The 25,958-nt window shown below is 38.4% G+C and overlaps 2 protein-coding genes across 4 annotated transcripts in view; one reads left to right on the top strand and one right to left on the bottom strand.

Annotated features, from left to right (window-relative positions):
- Positions 1 to 25,958, top strand: part of LOC309688873 (exostosin-1) — a 368,281-nt gene that overhangs the window by 304,123 nt on the left and 38,200 nt on the right. For both annotated transcript variants that reach the window (XM_082504934.1, XM_082504935.1), the window contains 4 exons: positions 92 to 185; positions 8,121 to 8,228; positions 18,478 to 18,597; positions 21,864 to 21,996. In XM_082504934.1, coding sequence (XP_082361060.1) covers positions 92 to 185; positions 8,121 to 8,228; positions 18,478 to 18,597; positions 21,864 to 21,996 — 455 coding nt within the window. The remainder of the gene's footprint in view (positions 1 to 91; positions 186 to 8,120; positions 8,229 to 18,477; positions 18,598 to 21,863; positions 21,997 to 25,958) is intronic.
- The window catches only part of gnpat (glyceronephosphate O-acyltransferase), a 302,570-nt gene that overhangs the window by 175,347 nt on the left and 101,265 nt on the right, over positions 1 to 25,958 (bottom strand). The window lies entirely within an intron of this gene.

The following is a 25,958-nucleotide window of genomic DNA, read 5'->3' on the forward strand; positions in this document are numbered from 1 at the left end:
TCGTTTCACATAACAAAACCATTTTTGCACATTTTTAGTCAGTTTTTGTGCCCACTTTCTAATTATTTTCTAAAAATGTGTCTTTGCATAGGTTTGACTACCAGGAGCTACTTCATAACTCTACCTTCTGCCTGGTGCCACGGGGCCGGCGTCTTGGATCTTTCCGCTTCCTGGAGGCCTTGCAGGTAAATCAGTCAATTGCGTGTGTATGGATAATGTCTTTAAATATTGTTGATTTGTCCATGTAGTTTTATACAGACTTGTATAAAATATGTCATGAGTCACACCTCCATTCACCAGACGGCTTGAGGTTTAATGCTATTAAGAGGTAAAAGGGTTTACAAATAGAGTGCTGCACAGCTTAGTCTAGCAATCACTTGCCAACTGGTTGGGGAATTGACATTTTTCCCTAGCCTGTATGACTGTTGCGTGGTGGCATTATTTTTTGTATCCAAACTTTAGATCATATTCTCACCTCAGAAAAAAAGATTTCAAACAGTGATGTGTGTGCAATCATTTTGTCAGGTTTAGTCTTGACCTACCACGTCGGTATTTTCTATTGAAATTTTTTACTCTCTACTCTCCACCTGAAAGAGAAATAGATAAGAAATGTTAAAATTATACACACATATATATATATATATATATATATATATATATATATATATATATATATATGTATGTATATGTATGTATATATATATATATATATATATATATATATATATATACATATATATATATATATATATATATATATATACGTATGTGTATATATATATATATATATATATATATATATATATATATATATATATATATATATATATATGTATGTATATATATATATATATATATATATATATATATATGTATGTATATATGTGTATATATATATATATATATATATATATATATATATATATATATGTATGTATATACATATATATATATATATATATATACATATATGTGTGTGTGTGTGTGTGTGTGTGTGTGTTTGTATATATATATGTACACATATATATATATATATATACATACATATATATACACACATATATATGTATGTATGTATATATATGTATGTGCATGTATATATACATATATATAGGGTTAGGATGATGAGTTACCTAAAATTATCTAAAAATCTGTCACCAAAATAAAAACAATTCATATCCCTGTTCATGGACAAATAGTTGGTATCTTATGACTACAGGGAGTGCAGAATTCTTAGGCAAGTTGTATTTTTGAGGAATAACTTTATTATTGAACAACAACCATGTTCTCAATGAACCCAAAAAACTCATTAATATCAAAGCTGAATGTTTTTGGAAGTAGTTTTTAGTTTGTTTTTAGTTTGAGCTATTTTAGGGGGATATCTGTGTGTGCAGGTGACTATTACTGTGCATAATTATTAGGCAACTTAACAAAAAACAAATATATACCCATTTCAATGATTTATTTTTACCAGTGAAACCAATATAACATCTCCACATTCACAAATATACATTTCTGACATTCAAAAACAAAACAAAAACAAATCAGCGACCAATATAGCCACCTTTCTTTGCAAGGACACTCAAAAGCCTGCCATCCATGGATTCTGTCAGTGTTTTGATCTGTTCACCATCAACATTGCGTGCAGCAGCAACCACAGCCTCCCAGACACTGTTCAGAGAGGTGTACTGTTTTCCCTCCTTGTAAATCTCACATTTGATGATGGACCACAGGTTCTCAATGGGGTTCAGATCAGGTGAACAAGGTGGCCATGTCATTAGTTTTTCTTCTTTTATACCCTTTCTTGCCAGCCACGCTGTGGAGTACTTGGACGCGTGTGATGGAGCATTGTCCTGCATGAAAATCATGTTTTTCTTGAAGGATGCAGACTTCTTCCTGTACCACTGCTTGAAGAAGGTGTCTTCCAGAAACTGGCAGTAGGACTGGGAGTTGAGCTTGACTCCATCCTCAACCCGAAAAGGCCCCACAAGCTCATCTTTGATGATACCAGCCCAAACCAGTACTCCACCTCCACCTTGCTGGCGTCTGAGTCGGACTGGAGCTCTCTGCCCTTTACCAATCCAGCCACGGGCCCATCCATCTGGCCCATCAAGACTCACTCTCATTTCATCAGTCCATAAAACCTTAGAAAAACCAGTCTTGAGATATTTCTTGGCCCAGTCTTGACGTTTCAGCTTGTGTGTCTTGTTCAGTGGTGGTCGTCTTTCAGCCTTTCTTACCTTGGCCATGTCTCTGAGTATTGCACACCTTGTGCTTTTGGGCACTCCAGTGATGTTGCAGCTCTGAAATATGGCCAAACTGGTGGCAAGTGGCATCTTGGCAGCTGCACGCTTGACTTTTCTCAGTTCATGGGCAGTTATTTTGCACCTTGGTTTTTCCACACGCTTCTTGCGACCCTGTTGACTATTTTGAATGAAACGCTTGATTGTTCGATGATCACGCTTCAGAAGCTTTGCAATTTTGAGACTGCTGCATCCCTCTGCAAGATATCTCACTATTTTTGACTTTTCTGAGCCTGTCAAGTCCTTCTTTTGACCCATTTTGCCAAAGGAAAGGAAGTTGCCTAATAATTATGCACACCTGATATAGGGTGTTGATGTCATTAGACCACACCCCTTCTCATTACAGAGATGCACATCACCTAATATGCTTAATTGGTAGTAGGCTTTCGAGCCTATACAGCTTGGAGTAAGACAACATGCATGAAGAGGATGATGTGGACAAAATACTCATTTACCTAATAATTCTGCACTCCCTGTATTTCATGTTTCGCATGAGGGCACATTTTCTGTTGTATGAAAAAAACGAGAAAGTGGCAAAATCATATGAGATGTCTCACAAATAATATGGGAAACAAACATCTTAAAAGAAATTGGGATTTTTTTCCTTTGTTTTTTCTAGTTGTTTATACATAACATATTATGCTGTATGTTTTAATAATGGTAACTTAAACAAAAAGAAATCATGAAGAAGAAGTCCTCTTTGGATCCTGGGCTGCTGTCAGAGTCCTAAGAGAAAATATTGGATGCTTCCCAATAAAAAAGGTTTAATATCTTTAAAAAAAAAAAGAAAAAGAAAATGTGTTTGTTTTAGTATTTATTGTCTAAAACACCCAGATTTTTAATTAAATTAAATAATTTTCTTCTGGTCATTTCCTTTTTCAGAGAAAATAGACCCAAGCACGCGTGCTCATCATTCTAAAGTTTTCTCAGAATTACCGGTAAAGGCTTGTCAGTCAGGCTGTAAGGCTTCAGCTCAGAAACTTGACTAATCAAACAGTTCCGTGTCCTCCTCCTACAGCACAGCGTCTTATTACTATTGGCAATCTGTCATTTCACTGACACGAAAAGCCTCTTTCTGTTGATACACCGCAGAGAAGCAAGAAAGGGACATTCACACTCATCCTCAGACCGCAGACGTTTTCATCTTGCATTAGCACGTTGTCGTAATGTTGTTTTGACATTAAGTATCTGGCTCTGCCTTGTGGTTGCCCTTGGCAGTCTTGTTTTCCTTGTTCTTCTTTGTTTATTTTATGCTTCTGATTATGCATTCTGTTGTAGACAGAATACACATTTACATGCAGACATAAATGGGCGGTGCATGCTAACCTCAGGAGTTTTTTAGAACTGTCACTCTAAAAACCTTTATGGTGTTTCTGTTTTCCTAGAACATTTTAGACGTTTGACTAGGACTAGGTTGCACAAGCCTAGACACTATAGAGGCATAAATCGATACAGCACAGTAATACAGCAAGCTAATGGCTCGGTCACACTAGTAAAAATATGGCAAGAAACTACTGTATTGTTACAAAAGATTGTATTCAATCGAGCAGCAACTTTTGGTGACCAAATGGTTGCCCAGAACCTGATGATGTTGCACATTCACAATAACTTGACAATAAGGTGATTGAAGATGTTGCCTGATAGGAGGTAATGTTTCTGCAAACAGCCACAGTCTGACTTGGACTAATTGCAGTCATGCTCAGAGAGATTGCTGAAGGTGTGCAAATAATTGCTGTCTAATTTATAAATGAAGACAGATTGCTAACATGTTGCCATCAGTCTAAAGGAGTCTTTGTCAGGAATGAACTACAGAAGACTCAACTGGCTGCCAGCTGGTTGTAATTTTATAGAACAGAAAGCGTGCTAAGCAGAAATGTAAAAAATAAATGAGAACTTTTGATAATAGGAATTTCTGTTTATGTAGGCAGCAACAAATATGTGATTTTTGACAATTTATCAGAGGTAATTCATATATTATCAGAAACAGACTTCAAATTGCCAACTTGAGTAGTTAAAAAATAAATAAAATGCAGTGTATGTTATTGCAATGATCAGCATATCGCAAAATGTAAAAAGCTACAATAATATTGTATCAGAGCTGAAAATGAATTTTATTTATGCAGTGCCAAAATATTGAAATATTGTAACAATATCATATCGTAGGCTGGCTAGAGATTCCCATTTCTATTATACAACACAGACACTAGTTGACGACCCGCTGGCAACCTCCAGTCACTAAGGAAAAATGTGCATTGCTGGGGGTTGATGGTTGTGAAGTCAGTCACAAAGAATGTACTGTGTTTAAAACCCTCAATATTTGCTTTAATTGCTGTCAGCTTCAATAGTTTGCACGAAAAATGCTGACTGTAAACACTCACTAATTAAGTTGTAACTTGAGGAACTTGAGAAAGCACAAAACAAACCAAAAACTGTTTTCCCTTAGACCAAAGGTTTGTGTGAAAACAGCACATTTCAGAGGTTCAAAAATGTTTCCTTTGAAGATGAACTTTACACAATTCCAGTTTGTGTTGAACTCTTCACTATTTCACTAATGCTTAACATATATTTTGTAAAAGTTTGCAGATTTTAAGGTATACATACATATTTTAATTGTGAGCAAAGTATTTTAAACTATAAATGTTAGTAATTAAAACACATTTATATGTCTGCTTCTAGAAGGGTGCACATAAGACAAATAAGACAAACACAACTGACTTCTCTGTTGCTGATTTCTGGTACCATACATTTCACAGTTTTTAACCAAAAGCAACGGGCAAATCAAGGCTGAATTTTACAGTATCAAAGCTAGCAGGTTTAGCTGAAAGAAGAAGTGTCTAAAAAATGTTCTCATTGCTTTTATTTAAACTTTCATTTAAATGCATCTCAATTATTTTAATGGCCTTTTCAGCATGTCCGATGTGTTTGCTAGAGGTGAGAAAATAAACCTCTGCAGTGGTTTAATAATCATCAAAATTCAGAGGACAGTAGAGGAGAGGACGGACAAAGAGAGAGACATGTAAGAGGATGACAGTGGGGAAAAAAGACAAGATGAGAAAAGAGAACGTCATCTCACAAAGCCAGACTAATCAAAGCAGTGAGAATTTGGATCGACGGGTCACCCGTAATGCACTCGGCATTTTGTGAATCTCCTTTAATCTCTCGGTTTCACTTGATTGAGAATCCAGTCAAACTTGAACTTTAAATGAAAATACCAAACATACTGAAATTTGTTCGTTCTTTGCAGACACTGCGCCGCTACTTAACAACCACACATGAAGAATTCATTTGCAAAAAACACATTTGTTCATTTTTGGAAATTTTCATCAGTGAAACTGCAGTTGGCCTTTTTGATTTAGTAAAAATAACTCACCAACATAGAGGTAACTTACCAAATTACAAAATGTTTCTATTCAAAAGTGTTCCATTTAAAGTCATGAGAAAATTTTTTTATTTCTTCTAAGTGAAATGAAACAGTTCTAAAAACTGCAATATAAAATTAAAGCTGTACTGTCACTAGTCGGTGTCCTATAGTACTAGACACAGCAACCTCAGTCTTTGACAGAGTGGGAGGAATCAGCCTGCAGTCCCATCTCTAAGTATATTGTTTGGTTGTGATGCCCTCTTTGTTGTACACTAGTGAAAGAAATGGCTGAACTTACTTGAAGAACTTGATATGAGCGATCTCAGAAGGTTTCTGTCCATTAAAAAACAAGAAAAAAGTTCCTGGTACACCAGAGAAGGAATATATTCAAGCAGTGTGCTTAAGTGCTGCATGTCAGATGTGCATAGATGACAAGCATTTGCTAAAGAAATTATTTGAGAGAAGACAAGCACTCCCGTGGTGGACAAGACAAGCACATTAAAGAGACACTAAATTCCTCCTTTGCTGCTGTGATTTCCAGGAATCATAGAGCTACAGCATGATTCCTGGAAGGATGTCACACGGGACAGCTCCGCTGAGTGTACATTGATCAACTCTGGCATGGTCGTCTACAGAGTGAATCATGTGGAGGGGCAACAGTTGGCCTGAGCAGCCGCTCTTTGCACACACATCATGTATTGGCAAGCACGATTTTGGACTAGGAGAGGAAGCTGTAGTACCTCGAGAAAAACCTACACAGGCACAGACACCAAACAAAAAGATTAAGATCAGGAACCTTCTTGCTGTTAGGCAACAGTGCTAAACATCGCCTTATACCTGACTACTTTTCGAGGAATTTGTTTTTAGCTTGTTAAGCCCCTTAACAAGCAAAAACATGCTTAAAGCGTTAAAACAGGCAGCTAAGCAGGTTTGGTCTAAACGTAACAGACAACTTAGCAAAGAACTCGTTTTAAATTGTATCGTTAGGCCTTTTTATACTAGCAAGAAAAAGAAAATAAAAACAGAAAAGATCTGATGCAGGACCCGAGAGATGCATCCAGCCCTTCAGTTGGTCCATCTACTCTACATATCAGTGACAAAAAGTATTCAGAGTAATTGAAATGTGAAATTTGTGGTTCAAATCATCAGGGAGCAGGTAAAGCAGTGTCTACAGCTATCTATAAAATGTGCTGGAGGCTCTGCATTTCAGCCACTGGTGTTGGGGATCATGCTAAAATTAATGAAATTATGATGACAAAAAAGTATGTCTGGAAACAGTGATCCCAAGCATACCTGAATAGGAAAACGCACAATACCATGTATTTTCAGTCATGGATCGGCGTCTAAAGAGCCTAGACCTGCTTTCTAGAACTGCTTTCTAACATGTGAAGCAAAGTTGTTCAAGCTGTTATAATAATCTTAGCAGAGAATATAATAAAACAACACCACAAGCCTTTAAATGATGCATAAAATATGTGAAATGAAACAAATTAGCCAGAAAATAGAGTATCTTCCATTTAAACACAGTTTAATAGTGCAGAGGAGTGCACAATCAACTCTCATCGATTAAACACGAACGATGAACCGTTTTGAGAATGACTAACTGCTCCAGCGAACGTCATGGGAGGTCCTTCGTTTCATCTAGTTGTAAAATTTATTTTCTTTCTGCTGAAGTTGTATAATTTTACAACTTCCACAATTTTGAACAACTGTTACAAAGCAATTTCCCTTTGGGGATTAATAAAGTTATTCTTATTCATAAAATGAATTTAGAGCAACGCACAGAGCTCCTGTGGGAAATGAAATCAGCTCCCTATGAATCAAGTCACACAAATGAACCCTCTAAATATTGAGGCATACAGCAAAAATAAATAAATACAGTTTATTTTGTCCTTAATCTTTTTGGCAACTCCATTTGTTTCTGAAAGACTTATTTGGAACCTATTGAAAGTGTCTCATTAAAGGGAAGCTACCGAAGAAGATAAATGCCTTACAAAAAAAAGACCAAAAGCTGATCCATCCCAGTGCTCTACTTTAAAATTCTGCTTACACTTTATGCATCACTGTGATTTTTCTCCTTCACTTTATCTACTAAATCTTGTAAACAGTTTCAAGTTAATGTTTTCTTTAGCCTTTATTTAACCTATTTCTTATAGGGAGGACAGCCCTGCTGAGGTGAACAACTGGACAAGTTCACAATCACACCCAAAAACTTTAATGTGAATTAATGTTACACCCCCTGTTTGCTCAGCTGATATCTTTCTACAAATCCAATTTGCAAATGTGTGTGAGAGTGTGTTATTTAAGCTACGCTAGGAGTCCCATGGTTGCCCACAAAGTTAACAACAGTAAATTTCTGACGTATTTTCCACTTCAGCTCAAAATAGAATGGCCTCTGCTTGTAGTGCCTCTTTCTTCATGTTTGTTTTTAATTTTTCATTTGTATTTCCTCACAGGCTGCATGTATTCCAGTTATTCTAAGTAATGGCTGGGAGCTTCCCTTCTCTGAAGTAATTGACTGGAGGAAAGCCGCCATCATTGGCGATGAGAGGCTGCTATTACAGGTACTGTAAAACACTGGAAAATTAAATGATGGGGAAATGAAATTAGATCTTCAGCAGATGTATGAGTTTTCCAGCAATAGTATGAACAGATGCAGAAGAAAAAAATTATACATATTATATATATATATAATTTTTTTTACATATAAATATGTAAATGGCTCAAAGTTAGCAAAGGCCACCACCATGTAACCTGGATAAAGAGGACAAACTTTCCTTGCACTTTACACCAACAAAAGATAAACGGTGCCCTTTCAGCACCGGCTAATTCAGTGTCTGGATGGTGAAATGCCACCATCTTCCCAGTTATAATTGTCCTCTCTGGCTTAGAATCCCCATGGGAACCCATAAGAATCCAGCTGGGGCTGATTCAAACTTCAAGCACAATGCATAGATCAGAAATGCGTGGAAACAGATTTGTGGCCCTGAAGCATGAATAGGCTAACTTTGCCAAACAAAGCTGCCATATGAGTTTAATCGGCTTGATTTCAGTTTAGGCACTTTTATGCAAATCATGTATTCAGTTTGAGAAGCCTGGAAGAAACTGACAAAATGTGTAATATTTCCTCAACACACTCCTGCCTCTCTGAAAGGCTTACCTGCAAGTGGGCACGCAGTCATGTCAAAAACTAAATAGATCCTAAGTATGCACTTAATATTCCTCAAAGATCAAGTGTTTGTTTGTGATACTGTTTATCAAGTAGCCTTTTTAATGACTTGCTATCTGTGGCTTGTAGAATAGATTTTAGGATTTTATTGCTTATTTTAAAGCCTTAAACTGACTTATTCTTGCCTGCATCTGCAGCCTCCTACAATCCCATACCAGTGGCCTACTAATGTGTATTCATTAAAAGAACTTGTTAGCAAAGGTAACCTGCTATTGCTTCCTGCTCCGACAGCTGTGGAAGGTCCTGCCTCTGAGGGGCCTCTGATTTATCCCTTCTTTACACTAAACTTCATGGAAAAAGCTTTTTTCTCATTGAGTATATTTTCTCTAAATTATTTCAAATGGCTATCATTTCGCTCACAATTCACAGGCATGGATGACATAAAGTATAAAGCGAAATGCTGTAATTTTAAATGAATTTAATTTGACTGTGAGCTTTTGAATATAAAACCAAAGCTCTATCCATTTTCCTAGTAACTAATCCAATTAGGTTCACACAGAGGCTGGAGCCGGTAAATGTGGCAACACCCTGAACACATTGTGCTTTTTACACCTACAGCTCATTTAGGATCTGCAGTTGACCTGCTGTAAGTATGCCAACATATACTGTGGACTGTGGAAGAAAGCCATCAAAAACCAAGAGAAGCGCAAGGAGAATGTGCAAGCTCCACACAGGACTGATCAGCCAGTTTAAACCCCAAAACGTCTTGCTATGAGATCTCAGTGCTAACCACTGTGCCATCATGCCGCCTCCATGATAGTGCAGTGAATCATTTTTGCTTCAGAGACTTTTTCCAGAGAAGTCCAAATAGAAATATAATGTGGAAATATAGCATCTGGCACTTGGTGTCTGTGTAATCAAATGGTGATTGTTAGGTTATGGATGAGAAAAAGTGTTGATAAAAGTGTGACCTGTCAGCACATCATCGATATGTGCCAAATTTAAAAATCTCATTGCAATCATGTGGCTTTTTTAAAATCATATGCTTTATGACAGCAGTGACATGCACAGACACTCACACCTACGCTCTGAACTATTTTTATCTAAAATAGATGATTCGACAATTGGATCACCTTCTGTTCTCTTTCATTACAGCGGTGGGTAGAGCTTGTGATATTTACTTACTGTAATAACTCTGTGTTACCATGTGTTGCCTCAGTGACCTGTACCACCACCTGGACAGCAAGTCCAGAAGTAAGCATGTGTAGGCTTTTTGCTTTTAATTAGTGTGTTTGTGGTTTTTCTATGTGAAACACACAATAGCAGACAGGCCATCTTAAAAAAACGTGGCTTTTAGATAAAACATACCAGGCTTTTTTCCTTATTAAGCATTACTGAGACTCACAATAGTGCACTAATCTTGTCAGAGGTTTTGTTATTTGGTTTATTTGCTTAAAATAAAACCATCATGCAAAGGCGTGCTAATTGTTGGTTAAGATAATGTGTGAAGTGAGAGATTTGTTTTGACATAGCCTCCGACACTGAAGGGTGTTCACATTCATTACTGATCCAAACAAAGCAAACATTTTTCGATTAATTTCCCTTGCTTTAATGCAGACATGTGAGGAAATGACAGGGGCAGGTATAAACACAGCTAATTTCCAAGGCTTTCAGGATAATAGATGAAATGCATGAGTGATGAACCACAGTGGCATATAAAGGGACTGTCACATACATGTCACTTCAGAACAAGCATCATGCAACCTGAGGCACATTTTAACATTTCAAACTGGGGAAGGTTGGGTTGTTTCTCTTCATTGTTCACCAAATCGGTGGTTCTTGTTGTTTTGCTGCCACGCTAAGCACAGAATCAAAGGTAGGAAGGGAAGAGACTGAATCAGTGACCATAAGACATACATAAGACATTTAATACTTGGATGCAGTAAGTGCCTTCCCAAAGTGTTTTCTTCATTTGTACTGCCTCCACCATGTTTGACAAATGATGTTTGCTTCAGATCCTGAGCCGTTCCTCTCATTTTTCATATTTTTCTCTTCTCATGATTCTGATACAAGTAAACCTTGGTTTCATCTATCTAATGATTATTTATTTATTTGTTGGTAAATCTAATGTGGTCCTTTTCAATTCTTGTTATCAGATTTTTGCACTTTGTTGTAAACCATCTCTTTACAAGGCATCTCTTGTTTGTAGACCTTTACAATTATCAACCTTTTTTCTTTCAAACTATTCTGTCATCATGCACTTTAGTTGTTTTCTGTGAGCTTGCGGGCCTTTTGGTGTCGCTGAGCTTCACTGCATTCATTCTTCTTAAGAATGTCATAGATGGTCGACTGAACCAATCTTACATATTTTGCAATCTCTCTTATAGGTTTATTTTGAGATGAGATGAGATAGGCTTTATTTGTCAGTTGCAGGTCTTTTGCCCACAACCGAGATGACAGACCTTGCCGACCGTACATACAATACAAACATCACATTGGGGAGACAGGTCAAGCTAGGTAGCGAGGAAAAAAAACATCGAATTGTGTAATACAGAAGGATAATACAGGAATGCACAGATATCAACACACCATAGCACAATAAACACAGACAAGCAACATGGGAAAGAGTTCCAGTGTGTACATCTGATCTGGTACCGCTGCAATCTTCGACTGCGCCTCCAACTGACCCGATGTCCACATCAGAGGCAAGGCTGGACTGGGACAAAAAATCGGCCTGGGCATTTTTACTAGAGACCGGCCCACCAGGATAAAGATTGAAAATGTGACGTCATTCAGGGTTAAACCGCAAAAGATTCTGGGAACTTGTGGCAAGAGGTACTAGCGCACGCAGGCTTTCAATTGAACTCAGTTACACAGCGATAAAAAGAAACCCAAAAAATGGCAAGAAGCTGTTGTATTATTAACTGCAATAGCCGGTCGCATGACAGCCACGGGAAGCCGACGGGCAAAGAGATCGTTTTTTATCGGATTACGTCGTTGAAGAGAAAATTTTTAAGCCATGTTTCCGAAGTAAGAGCCCACGGATGGTCTGGATATACCAAATTCTGAGACGTTTAATAATAATAAACGTCTCAGAACACTCCAGCTCACATGTTAGTCTGCTCCAAGCATTCCCACAAAGGTCAGAGTTTTGTAGTAGTTAATACGTCATTTTTCTTAACATAATTGGTGATATAGGTTACAAGCAAGTCTGGCGCTGAACAGAAATTGTCGCGCTATGCTCCTTTGTTTATTGTGCATAAATAGTGAATTGTCCTGACACAATATTGCGTTTCGCTTCTGTTATCACCATGGTACATTGACAAAAACATATACTTTTATTCACAGGATAAAACAGTTGTTTTGTATCACTAATTGTCCAGTGCGATTGCAACATACAATATTATTGTCACTGCTACATTTCTGTAATGCTACCAAAAATTATTTCCACTACTAATTAATTACCGTTGAGCTCAAAGGTTATATTAATAAACGGTTAACGAATGTGTATTTATGACGACGATTTGTGAGACTGGTACACTTACCTTTGTTCGTACGATGGTCTTTCGTTCTACACGGTGCATTTCAAGGTCCTGCACCCATCCGTCGGTAAACTGTACCTGGGCTTGTTGCAGTGACCTGAAGTTACTAAACTTCATGAGTGTATGCACTCACTCCAAGAAGCGTATAATTATAAATCTGAGCGTGGTGAAAGTTGGGCAGCACGCTGATGTCTTTTGTCCCTCTGTGTGCTCGTAAGGGTCTGACACTTTCACTCCTTTGTTTTTTCCTCGTATCTTTTCTTTGTCTTTTCCTCGAGTCTGTCTTTGTACGGACCGGCATTGTTTTCCTTTTGTTTTGTACATTCCTTTTTTGTGCGCCAAAGAAAAAACAAGAAGGTATTGGAACCGGAGAATGAACGTTTTGCGGTGCTGCAAATGCTTGCATTTGATGCGGTACTTGGATTGTTTTGCCACTAGTTCCCGGCATGCAATGCGCGAAAATCACGTGATTGCTAAACAAGGGGGCGGGTGCATCCAGCCTCCTCGGCTGTAATTGGTCCAGCCCAGAGTCGATCATGACCAATTGGCCAATCCAACACCTTTCATTATATATATATACCCTTCCTAAAAAAATTAATAAATCCATCGGCCCATAAAAACAAAAAATCGCCAGCGGCCCACCGGGCAAATGCCCGGTATGCCCGATGGCCAGTCCAGCTATGATCAGAGGGGAGGTAAGCGTTGGAGGTGGCGTTGGATCCGGGGTAGGGAGGGTGATCCGTCAGTGAGTGCTTATCAGTATCAGTATATGTATGTGTGTGCGTGTCCATAGTTCAGCTGAGACAGTGTCCTTCGCCCTGCCAGGCTAAGTAAACAGTCTTTCAGCCAACCCAGGTGGCCTTGCATGGAATGGGAAGGAACAGACTCAACACAGTCGTTATCAGGGAGTTTTGTTCGGCTCCAGCCTTGAGCCCACAGCTGGCGCCGAAGGGGTAGAAAATTATGATGTTAATTTTCCTTTTGCAACAACTCATGAGAATTTCAAAGCTGTTCTTTAACACTGGTCTCTCAATCTCCCGTTGGAGAACCGCAAGTTTCTCCATGATGTTATCAACCTTCAGTTCCGTGGTGTTGTCATTCTTTTGCTCAGAGAGCAGATTCTGAGACCTCACGACTGCAGTGAGCTGTTCTACGATGTAAATGGCCTGCATTTGTATTTGTATAGCGCTTTTCTAGTCCTTAAGGACCCCAAAGCGCTTTACACTACATTCAGTCATTCACCCATTCACACACACATTCACACACACATTCACACACTGGTGATGGCAAGCTACATTGTAGCCACAGCTGCCCTGGGGCGCACTGACAGAGGCGAGGCTGCCGGACACTGGCGCCACCGGGCCCTCTGACCACCACCAGTAGGCAAACATGGGGTAGGATTTTTGGCATGCAGCCAGGAGGCAGCCTGGGATCGAACCACCGACCTTCTGATTAGTGGCTGACCTGCTCTGCCACCTGAGCTACAGCCACCCCAATGTAATCCAACTTTCCCTCAAAGGTGTTATTCTGAGCAGGCCTCTCCTTGATGTAACCCAATATACGCTCAGAGGTGTTATTCTGAGTATTCACGGCAGCTGTAAGCGTCTCCAAGGTCTTAACCATGCTGCTTTCAATGAGCCAGTTCTGAGAAGTCGCGCCTCGTACCATCGTTTCAATCCCAGCGGGCAGCCTTGGGGGGGTTTGAACAGCCGGTTCCCCTTTCTTAATTCTCTGATAAGTCAGGGTCAAGCCAGCTCCGATCAGCAAGAACCCTGTTATCATGGTTCCGAATAGGTAGATATCTTCAGCGTCCTCGATCGACAGTCCTGCCAGGCACACGATCCTCCATTTCTGCCACCCGTCCATCGTGTATCCGGCAGGGAAAGTCCCTCCCAGACTTCTCCTTGAGAAAAGGGTGTCAATAGCATTCAGAGACCAGTTGATCAAATCCATAATTCCCTTTAGGTTTTAGAAACAGACTGTGAGAGTGTGTTCCAGGGAAAAGTAATACAAAAAACACGAGACTAGACAAGGACATAAGAACTAAGCAGGGAAGATAAGGGAGAGGAGAAAAAGTGCGTCCGTCTCCTCCGAGAGCCAAAAGGTTTTTTCAGGCAAATAGTTGCCCCCTTTACTTATGTCAGTTTCTCCTCATATTGAAAGATCCAGTGCAAATATATCACTCAGAAATAAAACTACAAAAACTTTGTCATTGTCACGGACCTAACTGTATACATCGTGGTGGTTCAAAAACCACCTTTCTTTTCCAGAAAATCATCTATGTCATCCAAATTCCTGATAAAAGACAGGAACTCATTTTTTTAGAGGAAATAAAGTCATCTGCATATTTCCTGTCAGTTTTAAATAAACACCAGTTGAGCAGTTTAATATAATGTTACATAAATAAACATTAATGAATTAATTTAAAAGGGATACAGCAATACAGGTTGTTTCCGCTTTTCATTCAACACACATTTATAGATGTTGAGGACACCTTGAAGGCGTTTCATTTCTTTCTTTCAGCACTGAGGCAGTCGGCAGAGTGGCAAGAATAAAATCATTCTCTGGAAAGTAGATATCAGAAAGGATTCTTTAGCCTCGGGCTCTATGGTTTATTCAACGGTCAGCTTAACACCTTTAAGAAGCATTAAAACATCCAGAATTTATTCATTTAATTATTTTGGTCCAGATGACAACATCTATAAAGAAGGCGATAATCAGTGAAATATTTAACCAGAATATATTTTAGTTTTTGGTTGGTAAACAAATTCCGTATGCTTGCCCTGATTGGTTTCTCCCTTTTTTTTCCTTTTTTTTTTTGTTCACTAGAAACTACCTACACACGTGCATGCGCGTGTACATACACAAACACACACGCGCACACACACACAGGAACTCATGCAACACTGAAGCCGTAACACCTGCTGAGAGAGTTGAATCTCATTACTTTCAATTACATCACTGAGCACAGCAATACCTGGCTGTTTATTATGTAGAGTTTCTGTTCTCTCCATGGAGAGGGGGAATACACAACACACACACACACACACACACACACACACACAAAACGCCCCCCTGCTGAGAAACATAAACACTATTAGAGTCAATCGAGGGAAAGAGAATGGGGCTGATTTGATTGGTGTTGTTTATATTCCACCTCAGAGAGCTGAACAATTAAAGCTTGTGCTGCTGTAGGCAGATCCCAGTGACGTCAACACCGGCGCAACCGCTTTCCTGAGTTCATGATTAATGTGGGGTTTTCAGATCACGCAAATGTGAAATAAATATCTTTTAAAAGTAAATGAAAAAGCAATTATAATACAATTTTGTTATAAAGTGGATAAGCAGCAGAGCCCCTCTGTACTGTGAGTGCTTTTTTTGGTTTTTACCCATAATTATCAACACTCTGCCACATAATCTGTGACTCTTTCATTTTTGATGCAATTTTGTCATCACTCTGTGGGCCAGATTTACTAATGCTCTGTCCAAGCATTAAAAAAAAATACTTGTGTTATCTGTACTTACTGTAGAGGCACAGTGGTAAGCATGGACACAGCTATTTTTGCAGCTGGCCTTGCATTCAGCATGTATTTGAAGATCCTTCGATTTCAGAGATCAAAATTATGGGAGGAAAGCATTTAAATGAATCATACAAAAAATATTTACTAAGGGTTGTAGGAGGCAGTTGACTGAAAACCACTACTATCAATGCAGTCTTGTGAGTGCAGCCTCACACTAATTCACCCTGCTTGGTAAATCTGTCGCTACCCAAAATATTTTCAGGGCTGTCAGAGATGAAATCCAGTCGTGTTTATTTATTATTCTTGTGTGAAAAGAGCGAAGCATAAAAAAATAGATAAATTAAAATGCAAGCAGCATCACTGTAGTCATATGACATAAAAGCAATTTAATAAGACTGTCACGGTCCGGGGCAGCGGCCGTGTGGAGAGCGGAAGGAGGACTCAAAACGCAGCACTTATTCAGGTGTGAGGGTGATTTATTGATAATATCCAATATAAAGTGGGGATGGTAAAACAGAACTAAGGATGAACTAACTGGGAGAAACTACACAAAGAAATAGCAAACCTGAGCATGAAGGGAGAACAGCAGGGAGAGCACGCAGGGGATTACACCAGGTATGAACACAGACGACGCGACCAGGAACAGAGGCAAACACACACTATAAGTACACAGAGAGACACTGGGAAATCACACACAGGTGGGAGACACAGCTGGACCTGATTAACCTGACGAGACAGGGGAACACTAACACCAGGGACCAATAGAGGGAGCACAAACCCAAAACCCAGTATCTAAAATCCCAAAACACAAACCATCCCAAAACAGCCCAAGAATAATAAAGAGAATAATAACAATAAGGAACACAAACACAAAGTCACTGTGTCATGGCCGCAGGACCATGACAAAGACCAGTTTAAAAAATATGAATATGGGTGTGAAGGCTAATTGGACAGCCCAGCAATGCAAAGTTTCAAAGGCAAACAATTGCAACTTTTGTTGCAAAGTAAACTGAATATATAATTTTTAGCAAAACGAAGCATGCAAAAATCAATAGTACAGTAAACCAAAGAAACCCAGGCAAAAATGAAACCTGTTTAAATCCAAACAATAAATGGAAAGAAATGGATGAAAACTCAAAAGTATTAGCATGATATAGAATGTACACTTTTACTTTTTCCATTCATTCAATTATATTATCTTTTAGTGTTTTTGCTTGTCAGCCCCACAGTTTGTTTTTTTGCCAACACCCACTGTATCAGCACTCCTGTCAATGCAGTGGTCTCATTTAAATGAATGAAGGGATCATTTCGCCTTGAAGCAGAGGGGATGAAGATATTATTGGACACATAATGCATGTGGAAATTGGTATATTTCAGTGACAAATATCAGTTGAAGAAATTCCAGACAGGATGACTGTCAGTCGGAGTCGCCTCATTAGGCTTCACAGATCACTGTAAGATGAGAGCTCCCTGGTCAAAGCATGACCGATAGAGCCAAGTGGCTTGGGACTCTTTAAATAAAAATCCTCAACACCCTCAGGAAAATGATGAGTGTTTCGGGAAAACTGATTATCACCATCACTCATTATTTCCCCACATTATAGTGGCCTTTTCATTGGCCAAGTCTAACCAGTTGGCACTCTAATGTTTATTGACGGGAGATTTCTTGTCCATGGGGAAACACCAAACAGTTCTTGGGCTTCAAATACGCCCCCGATGAGGGTCTTTAGAAACACTGGCTGGAATATTCCCTTGACTGTTTTATTGTCAAGCTCAATGGAGCATGTATGGTTATGTCTGATCTCATCTTGTAGTACTTTGTTGTTTTCCAAGCTGGACATCAAGACAACATCCTGCACCATCTCCCTGGCATATCCGGTTGTTTAGCTCCCAAGTCAGGATCATGGTGTTCCTTAATTTTAAGCTTTCACTGTCTCTCCCTAAAGGTGCCACTCAGGCAAGCTGCTCATGTTTTGTATGTTAGTGTGTGCTGGGAACAGTGAGATCATGGGCTGTTCTTGTGGGTCTTAGCTATCAGCAGCGGTTGCTGGCACTTGGCTTTTTCATTCCCCTTCATTTCTGTTCCAGGAAAAAATAAATTAACAATGATCAATAAGTTGTTGAGGTAATGTAACATCTATGATAAGCTGATTAACTGTTTTGTGTAATTCTAAACTAAAGCTTAAATATCTTTTAGCTTTGGAGAGCTCATCAAACTCATCTATATAAAAAAGTACATATATATATATATATATATATATATATATATATATATATATATATATTCCAAGCATACACTTAGATGAATTAACTCTCAGGTGAATACAGAACTGGAGCTGAATAGCAGGTGGTTTAGTTGAAACACTATCAATGGAGGTAAGTACAAAGTAAGATGTGGTGGAAGAGTCTTGAGGGGAAAATCTCCCTTAATCTTTTCTGCATGTCCACAAATTATTAATGCTTCCTCCACCCTATTTGCCTTCCGCCGATTCTCATCTTTCACTCAGCATTGTTTAAAAATCTAGCATAATATAATCTGTCTCACTGTCATCTTGATCTTCTTTGTCTATTTTTTCCACAGGTTCCCTCCATTACCCGGTCCGTGGGCCATGACAGGATCTTGGCTCTCCGCCAGCAAACTCAGTTCCTCTGGGACGCCTACTTCTCCTCCATAGCCAAAATAGTCTTAACAACTCTTGAGGTAAGCTTGCAAAACATTGTCTTAAATGGGAGTTGTGGATTTATTTTCATCAGGAGAGTTGCATTTAGTCAGTCAAACTGCTATAGCTTGTTCTGTACTATACATTGCCGCTGGCTATGCATCACCTCCCAAAGACAAACCTTTGAAAGATTTCTTTCTCCAGTTGTCAGTATTTTTTTTTTTATCCAAAGAAGGTTAGCTGAATGTGCCCTCTCTTTTGCAGTACTTTTTCTGCTCCATATTCATACATTTCCACTCAGAAGCAGCTCGGCAATGCAGTGTTCAAACACTCAGTGAAGGTATATCAAAGTTACTGGGGGTGATTTGGCATGCTCAAAGTTTGTTTTGAGATCAGGGTTACAGTTTGACTTTTTGTTGTTGTTTTTTCTTCATAAAACTGTGTTTTTCTGCAATAAACCCTTAGCATCATGTGAGAAAGCCGCTGATACACCATTGGCATATAACATTTTTATATAGAACTTATCCTTTTTTCAACTCTCAAAGCTACTGCCCCTCTTTCCCTTTGATTTGGCACCAGCTAGTACTTAATGTTCATTTTCTTCACTGTCATCAGACTTGTGACAGTTACATATATTTAGCAGGAGTCCTTCTGTATCTAATGGTAGTCTAGATTGTGTGTGACTTATCAGTTCTAATCAGTGACAAACAGAAAAGAAAACCTCTTGCTATGTGTGAAAAGTGCTCATAAAATCTCTGGTGGACTATTCAGCAAGGTTAACCTAGAAAACGTTACATGGAGTTCAGGTTTTATTTTAACCTAACCTGACAATCTTTGAGAAAAGAAAAGAAATATTGAAGATGGAAACCAGCATTTTGTTGCCTGAAATGAAAACATAGGCGTCGTGAAGTGCCAGTTGTGAAGCACCAAGTGTGAAGGAGGACCATGCTGTCTGGCAGCCTACAGGTTTAAGAGGCTGCAGTATGTGAGTGGGCGTTCATGCCCGCTCTCAAGGCTAGAAACCCACAGGCTGGCTCATTAAATGACCTAACCAGCTGATGTACAGAAATGAACCTGTGTCATTGCCATGTACCACAAAAGCCATCCTAGTCTTCCTTTTTCTTTTTTTTGTTTTAAAAGAAATTCATTTCCTTACAACCTCGATTCAGACCTCAGAGACCATTTGCGCTTTGTATCATCTCTGAACACAGACACAGAGGATAATAATCCTTTTTATCACCAACATCAGCAGAAGAATCATAGGTATCATTACATAAACATCAGTATGATTGCTATGATCTTTCTAAAGCCCACAGTTTGTTTTAATTTATCACGTCCACCATGAATACTAATATCATAATTATCACAATTATCATCATAGCGATAACATAAATACTATTATTACAATCATTACACCAACAAAGAAAGACTAACTTTTTCGACTTAATTTTTTTTAATGTGTGTAAAAATATTATTACTAGGTGAGGGCTGTGGTTGTTGTGTAGGCCAGTTTGTTGTCTGATTTAATTGCTGAAGTTACACTGAATGCAAGTTTAAAGGTGGAATCTCCATTCTTTTTCACAAAGTAAGTTTGAAGCACAGGTATACAGGTAGATCTTTTTGCACATATTTAGGCTTTATTAAGACTAAGAAAATTGGCTTTATCATTCTTATTGATTTTATATCTTACCTCTTTGAATTTGTACAAATAGAAAGAAAGTTTAACAGACTGAAAAGCCATTAATTTTTAATGCTGACACAGTTATTTTCTGTTATTAGTCATAAAATAATGACTCCCTTTTTAATTCTATAGCTCAGTTGATTGCTTTGATTGCACAAATGAGCAATCAAGGTATCAACTTTCAAAACTTTCAAAATATGAAGCACGCCTAACCATCCCTGAAGGGTTTCAAACAGCTACTACCTTGTACTTAAAAGTACAACCTTTTTATTTTCCTTATTATTTTCCAACTTTTGCTTTCAGAATTTGCCTCCTGTTATGTGTATAATTTTCTACTTCATATGCATATGTAAAGTAGAAAAATGATACAGTGAACTGAAAGTATGGCATATGCAATTGAAATGAAAGATCTCATGCCTGTAATAACGTCACACATTTGTCTGTTTGAGCCAATTTAATGCTGTGTATATTAAAATGTTTGCATCAATGCCATCTATCAAACACCAGGAATAAGGACCCATCTATTTGTAAAATGACTGATAATTTCATCACCAAGCCCTACAACTATAATTTATGTTTGCCTTCATGTTTACCTTAATAATACAAAGTGTCCTCAAATTGCAGCATTTATTTTTTTTTGAGCACAAACAAGACCTTGGTAATTCCACCAAATGCCCAGTGCTAGCAGGGTATGAAATTAGACAGGAGACCGCTGACAGCTGTATACTGTTGGCCAGATGTGCTAAAAAGTCAGAGCCAGCATGCCACCAGGCTAAACGGGTGAAATGAAGCGTGGCTGATAACCGTAGTGTCCCACATACTGCGAGCCTGACAGTTGGTGTAAGGAGGTGGGTGTGTGGCATATGTGTGTGTGTGGCTGTTAAGAGCTGGATGTAAGTGTCAATTCCCCTTCCCTGTTTCCTCCACTGTTTTGATCTAAATACAAAGAAATGTGATTAAAAAGTTTGTTTGTTTTTTAAATTAAAAATGTGTTTTTTAAGTTTCACAATAAGTCAAAACTACTTAGGTATATCTCTACTTTTGAATGGTTTATAGTCATGTAAAAAATTTAAAATATGCATGTAAAAGTCAAAAATATAGACAGCCCATATGCCATTTATGAAGAAACAACCCGAAATGAAATTCAAGGATTTTTATGTCACTATATAATTTGCAAAAATAAATAAATACAATTTTTAGTAGCAACCAACCAATTGGCTAGGATCAACAGTTCCATTACTCTTGCATTACATCCTGTTGGCTCACTGTCACAACATTCAACCAGCTCACCCAACCTCCGGTAACAAGACAGATGGATCGTGTTAGCTAACTCACTAATGGACTGCTGATGTTGGGATTGAGTTGCTCCACAGGATGAAGTGTCTTGGGTCTGCAAAGATGTTCCTCTCTTCGAGACCTCTCAAAGCACCTAACATAACCTAAAAAGCTGTCATTTTAAATTTCAAATATTAGTACATGTCTGTTGTTAGGTGGCGGAGTTAAGGGGGCAATTTCAGGCAATTGATTTTTCAGTTTGACTGAAAAAAAAAATACAAGTTTCCCTGATCTTATTCTTCTTTTTCTTCACACATCCTCCTTTCTGCTTTACCTCTCTGCTTCATCCAGATCATCCAGGACCGCGTGGACTCCCTTACATCCAGAAACCGTTTGTTGTGGAATTCCCTACCTGGTGGTCTGTATGCACTCCCTCAGTACTCAACTGACGCCGCCCAGTTTCCTTTTTACTATGCTCTACTGGGTGAGTACATAAGCTTTCCGTAAGAGTCATTTCAGTGTAGCACAGATGGTATAGGTTGTTGTTTAATGACTTAGCTGCAGCACAGGTGAATAACTGGAATGCAGTATACTTGCCAATAAGAGAAGGATCACTTAGATTTACCACGTTGGAGAAATAAGCAGGTCAGGATCTCAGCAACTTTGATGGGGGCTGTGCAGTGTTCCTGACCTGTGTGGTTTCCTCAAAACAAGAAGGGTTGTGGGGTGTTTCTGCTCAGTAGTGATGAGTACCTTTTGTCAGAGGAGGCACAAAACATGAACCACAGTGTGGTGCATGTGCTGGGGAAAAGTCAGGTTTGCTGCAGATCCAGCTCGCGATTTACAGGATTTAAACAAATACCCTTGAATGTCTCAAGGTGCCTAAAGGTCACTCAGTTTATTGCATGCCACTTCCTGTGACACAGAGCTAATAAACTCAAGTTTGATACATATATGATAATTACTGAATCCGGGCTGTGATGCATGGCCGCAGTTTTTCTGTTATTTGTTTTCATTAAGTGTTCTCCTTGGCACAATCATATTAACAGCTGGAGGACACATCATGCAAACAACGATTACGTGGCCACATTTTCGTTTTTGTTGGAATCCAAAACATTCCCTTTTCTTTCAGGGAAATATCAGAATTGTCACTGACAGCCAGGAAGGCTCAACAGATGCTGTCAGTATCATAAAGCCTTGATCAGTGACAGAGAAGTTTCTGTGACAATTCCTGTGTTTTTCTGAAAGTTTTCGCCTCTGAACACAATGACCATATCACTGAGTAAAAAAATTGTAAAATGAGGATGTGTTTACCAACAAATTTCAAATCCAGTCAACTTGGACTTCATTGGCTGCCTAAACTGTGCTAGAAACTGCTGTCTATAGAGCCTAAAACAGTGAATGTACAAGCAGCATGACTTATGACAGGTCAGATAAGTGGTTAACAACGGCAGCTGTAATAAAATTCTGCAATATTGTTTTTAAAATGTATACGTAAAATTTTGCAAGACTCCTGTTGGGGCATAGTTCAGAAACTTGAAGCTGCAGGGAAAGAAATAAGGCTTCTATATGTGCATGTTTATGTGGGTGTGCAGACCAGAGAGACTCTCAGTAGTCTGAGGCTGTAACTCAGATCGATGTTTGTCTTTCTCTGAGGAATTGTGGACACAAGGGTTAGAAGGAAGAGAGAGGAGAACCAAAGATGGAGCAGTTTTGTTTACACCTCTGCAGTAAATCACTATTTTTGCTGCCGCCATCACCGGCGCTGCTGCTGGGGGAATAACTTTTCGTCAGCGCCGTGTATAAGACGGTCTCACTCTGATACCTTCCCATAAGTTTTCATGGCAAAGCTGTTGCAACTTGGGCCTGATAGTTTAAAAAAGTTTGGCTTAATGTCAATACATAGCGGCCTTGGGACAAGTAAGACATCGCTATCAGATGCCTCAAGTTACAGTTTTATTTTAGTGTGTGAAAAGGAGTCCAGTCATCTGTGCTCTGCAGCTTCTTCAAATTATATAAACAAAAGAAGGTTGTGTTAATATTCTAGAAATTGATGTATCAGAGCAATACTGTTCCAATATAGCATCTATATATAGCATCTATTTTATAGCTCGTTTGACATTTGTAGTTTTTTTTAATGGTGTTGAGTTTCAGATCGGCTTGCAGGACATGTCAGTGTAAAAGTGTGACTAAAGATGGGAGAAAATTTGATGTATGCTGATTTTCTGTCTTTTAAATTATACATATAGTTGAAATCAGCAAATGCTTTGTCAAAGTCAGTTAGTCCCAGTGTACTAGATGAGAACTGAGTTGCAAAGTTGCTCTCAAGACACCACTAAGGTACTGGTTGCGTAAAACTCCTGGCTCAAGGCTCTGATTTTTCCAAGTAACACTAGACCGTAGTGTTTTTAGGACTATTTACTTAAGAAAATTTTTGTTTAAGAACTTTAAAACATCTTTGACAGACCAATACAGTGAACACTGCTCGGGCTGTGTTTCAAGAAGTTTAAGATATGTGTGCTCACTTTTGGACTATGGCAGTGGCTGAGTTGTGTACATGTTAATTTATTGTATTCTATTTTATTCTTTTTCTATGTAGTATGCATCTGCAGCTTTTGAACCCAGAACAAATCTATCCATCTAGGCAATTAACTGCATCTTATCTTGTTTTATGAAATTGATTATTTGTTAAGAATTACAAAATCCCTCCAAAGTTAACTTCTCAACTTTTGAATATTTCAGACTTGAGTAAGGTCCTTTATGTCCCCTTATGATCTGATTTCAGAGAGCTTCCATTCTGTTCTATGACTGAATGTTTCAATGTTTACAGGGTTTTGATACTAAAAAAAAACGGAAACATGCCGTTTAACAGAAATTAACATGGCTTAGCTATTTTCAAGAAACAGAAGGTTTAACCCTATTTATGTGACCCCCACAAGGGCAGAGCTCATGCTTCCATAAATACCACTAAGCCCACCTGAGATGGCTGGTCAGGGGACCCAGTGTCAGAGAGATGGATAGAGCAACACTAAAGAGCACTCTGGCTGCACTTATCCATGAGGAAGTGTTTTCCCCTATTCCCAAATGCACCCAACACTTGCCATGCCATGTGCCTGCAGTCCTGGCCTTCTTTGGCTGCTCTGAGTGTTCAGTGTTTCTGTGTGTGTGTGTGTGTGTTTCCACATCTACCTGCCCATTTATCTATTATAGATTTTTGCAATCCTCATTTTAGCTGCTCACATGGGATATCTAACTTTTTGTAATTACTTTCTGGCAGTGTGTAAAAATAGAATAGAAGCAGTTTTGCTGCAATTTAGAGTTTTTGGTCTTCTTGAAGTGAAGGAAACGACAGCAAATAAATTCCATGTGATCACTTGGTAAACATGCTAAACATGTAAAAGAGAACAAAAATCTATGTTAACACCCAGTACCTTTAATATGATGGAAGATTTTCACTCTGTCAAATAATGTTATTGGAACTTATTGAAATGACGTTAAATAAAAGCTAAATTATAGATGTCTCATGCATAAGTACTGATGGATGGATTCCATTATTTTGAATTGCAAAACAGAGGATGAGAATCTTTGTAAAATGTAACGACTTCAAAAAAGTTAAAATTAGAGCTGGAAAGGCTGGAATAGTAAGTGATACTAAAAAGAAAGAGCAGGAGGAACATTGTGATTCTAATTAGGTTTATTGGCAACAAGTCAGTAACATGATGGGGTATAAAAAGAGCATCTTAGAGTAGACAAAAATACATGTAGAGGACTCACTGACAGTTATCGCAAATGCTTAATTGCAGTTCTTCCTACCAAGAGCAGCACAAGTTGTTATTATGTTTAGGGGCCAATTAGGTTTTCACCCGGGCAAGGTAGGTTTAAACAATCTTTTTCCTTTATAGATAAAATTGTTTAAAAACTATCATACGTAGGTCATCTTGCCTTAAATTTGCTTGACGATTCGAAATGTGAAAGTGTGAGAAATATACACACACAAAAAGAAATCAGGAAGGAAGCAAATGTATTTCTATAACACTGTTTATTGTGAAAATGTCAAAATGTGTGTTTATGACAAACCATTGCATTTTGTTATTCAGCCTTTTTGGAATTGAGGTTGTATTAGCTAGTGTTTCCTGGAACCTCTGCTTTTCACAGAACTTTAATGTTATATTTTTATTTTTCTTCATTATGAACCTCTTTGTTTCATATGTTCAATTATGAAACATTAATTTATAATAATTTATAATAATGTAATAATTATAAATGGCGAGATGATTAGAATGCGTCCTCGCGTACTAGAGTGTATTACAAAGTGCTGTTGTGAGATTATTAGGGTATTTAGACTAATTACACAGCTCACAGCTGCCAAATATTCACAGTTTACACAACCTATTTGCTAATCAGATTAAGAAGAAGAAAATCACCATCAGTATTTACACAGACTAC

The sequence above is a fragment of the Aulonocara stuartgranti genome (assembly GCF_965226115.1).
Source record: "Aulonocara stuartgranti genome assembly, chromosome: 15".
Lineage (NCBI taxonomy): Eukaryota > Metazoa > Chordata > Actinopteri > Cichliformes > Cichlidae > Aulonocara > Aulonocara stuartgranti.